Here is a 1,896-nt window from a genome sequence, read left to right as displayed (position 1 = left end):
TTTTTTTTTTTTTTGGAAAGGGGCAGGCAGGTTTATTCCAAGTGCTGGAGAGTGGTAGCCCCCCAACCCCTCCCCCAGCACGGTACAGGGGCAGAGGGGTGAGAGCCTGGCCTGGCAGAGCCTGGGAGGGGGGCGGCTCAGAGCAGGAAGGGGATGATGGGCATGCGCAGAGGCGGGTAGTCTCGGAACTCCTTCAGGTAGCTGCGGTGCTTGCCCTTGGCCCAGATGGTCATCTGAGTGAAGCCCACCAGGGAGAAGAGGGCCACTGGGAGACACTGTGTCATGATGGCAAAGCCAATCCAGGACCCCACCTCATAGGTGTAGTTGGGGCAGGACACCAGCAGGAAAAGCCAGGTGAAGGGGTTCTTGGTGGGGTATGGGATCTTCCTGGGCTTGGACCCAGCTGGCCGCAGGTCCCGCAGGGCCATGTGGATGGAAAAGTTGCCAAGCTGGCAGATCACAAAGATGGCGAGTGCCAGGTTGAACTGCTGAGCTCCGTATGTGGGGGGGCGTGTAGAGAGGGTGATTAATGTGATAGGCCATCCATGTGGCGAAGCCCCAGTAGTAGGTGCAGGTCTTGAAGACGTTGCGCAGGGGCATGGTGCCATGAGAGAAGCGGTGCACAGAGTGGCTCCAGCAGACGCTTGATGTAGTGGAATGAGTGGCAGATGCAGGTGAGGTGCACCACCGTGTGCCAGCTGGATGTGAAGTCATATTTGTGGCCGTAGATGAAGGGCACCCAGAAGTAGAAGAGCAGGTAGATGAAAAGGGGCCCTGCGTACTCGGTCAGGAAGACTGTCACCCAGCTGATCTGGGCCCCCAGGTCCCGGAAGTAGAGTGTGGCCGTGGTGCCCACGGGCAGCTTCTGCAGGACATCCTCATCCTTCAGGGACTTGCCCTTGGGGTCCAGGCGGAGGGACTGGTGGGCAGGGTACCACTGTGGATGGGTCTTGGTGAAGAGGTTCTTGATCTCAGCAATGGTGGCATGGGGCTTCTTTTTATCATCTGACCCTTTACAGAAAAAGTTTGCTGACCACTATAATTCAAGTTCTCTATTATAGCAAAAGATTGAGCAGAAGGAATTTAAACAAAAATTTTTTGTGTGTTTTTGACAGACAGGCAGACAGACAGAGGCTGAGCAGGGGAGGGGCATAGAGAGAAGGAGACACAGAATCTGAAGCAGGCTCCAGGCTCTAACTGTCAGCACAGAACCCAACATGGGGCTCAAACCCATGAGTAGTGAAATCATGGCCTGAGCTGAAGTTGGCCACTTACTGCCTGAGCCAACCAGGTATCTCAAGGACAAGGAATTTCTATATGTCCTTAGAACTTTAGAACCAGATAAATTGCCCCTTTCTACTGTCAAGCTAAATTTTTTTGGCTGTATTTGCAAAATTAGAATCATAGGAGCATTGGGAATGTAGTAACAAATTGATATCCTCTAAAACTCTTTTTAACTGTGTCCCGCCTTCCATTTTAGGGATGAGATTTTCTGACTTGTTCCACAAGTTCTTAGGATGTTACATTTGTGACTGGCAGATCAAGGGTATCCCCACAGCATGTACTGACCATCTGAGTTTCACAATATTTAATCATAAAAGGAAATTAATTCTCCTGTAGCTCAAAAGGTTCAAATGAGCAGTTATTGGCAGCTTTTAGCATCATGTCAACTAGTTATCAACTGATTGCCTCTGAGCTCCACATTCACCCTTGAGGACCTGCTCTGCACTAACGGACTCTGGCATTTCTCTTTTACTGTGAGCTCACTGTCACACCGCTCCGGAGGGGGCATCTCCTCAGGCTCCTCTTTGCTGCATTTTGCTTTCTCTTGCCCTTGTTGCACAATCTAACAGCCATGAGCGTAAGAGTGGGGGTATCTCCACGAGTGGTGCTCTG

General features: G+C 51.3%; 2 protein-coding genes across 2 annotated transcripts in view; one reads left to right on the top strand and one right to left on the bottom strand.

Annotated features, from left to right (window-relative positions):
• The window catches only part of LOC115296940 (voltage-dependent anion-selective channel protein 2-like), a 21,088-nt gene that overhangs the window by 12,812 nt on the left and 6,380 nt on the right, over nt 1-1,896 (top strand). The window lies entirely within an intron of this gene.
• The window catches only part of LOC115296388 (very-long-chain enoyl-CoA reductase-like), a 6,786-nt gene continuing 5,000 nt past the window's right edge, over nt 111-1,896 (bottom strand). The window contains 4 exon segments of the mRNA XM_029944860.1: nt 111-509; nt 511-625; nt 627-1,011; nt 1,768-1,846. Of these exon segments, the coding sequence (XP_029800720.1) occupies nt 138-509; nt 511-625; nt 627-1,011; nt 1,768-1,846 (951 nt within the window). The 3' untranslated portion in view covers nt 111-137.

This window comes from Suricata suricatta, chromosome 7, assembly GCF_006229205.1.
Source record: "Suricata suricatta isolate VVHF042 chromosome 7, meerkat_22Aug2017_6uvM2_HiC, whole genome shotgun sequence".
In the NCBI taxonomy this organism is placed as follows: Eukaryota; Metazoa; Chordata; class Mammalia; order Carnivora; family Herpestidae; genus Suricata; species Suricata suricatta.
Note: the sequence above shows the minus strand (reverse complement) of the source record. Positions and strands in the feature narration are given on the sequence as shown.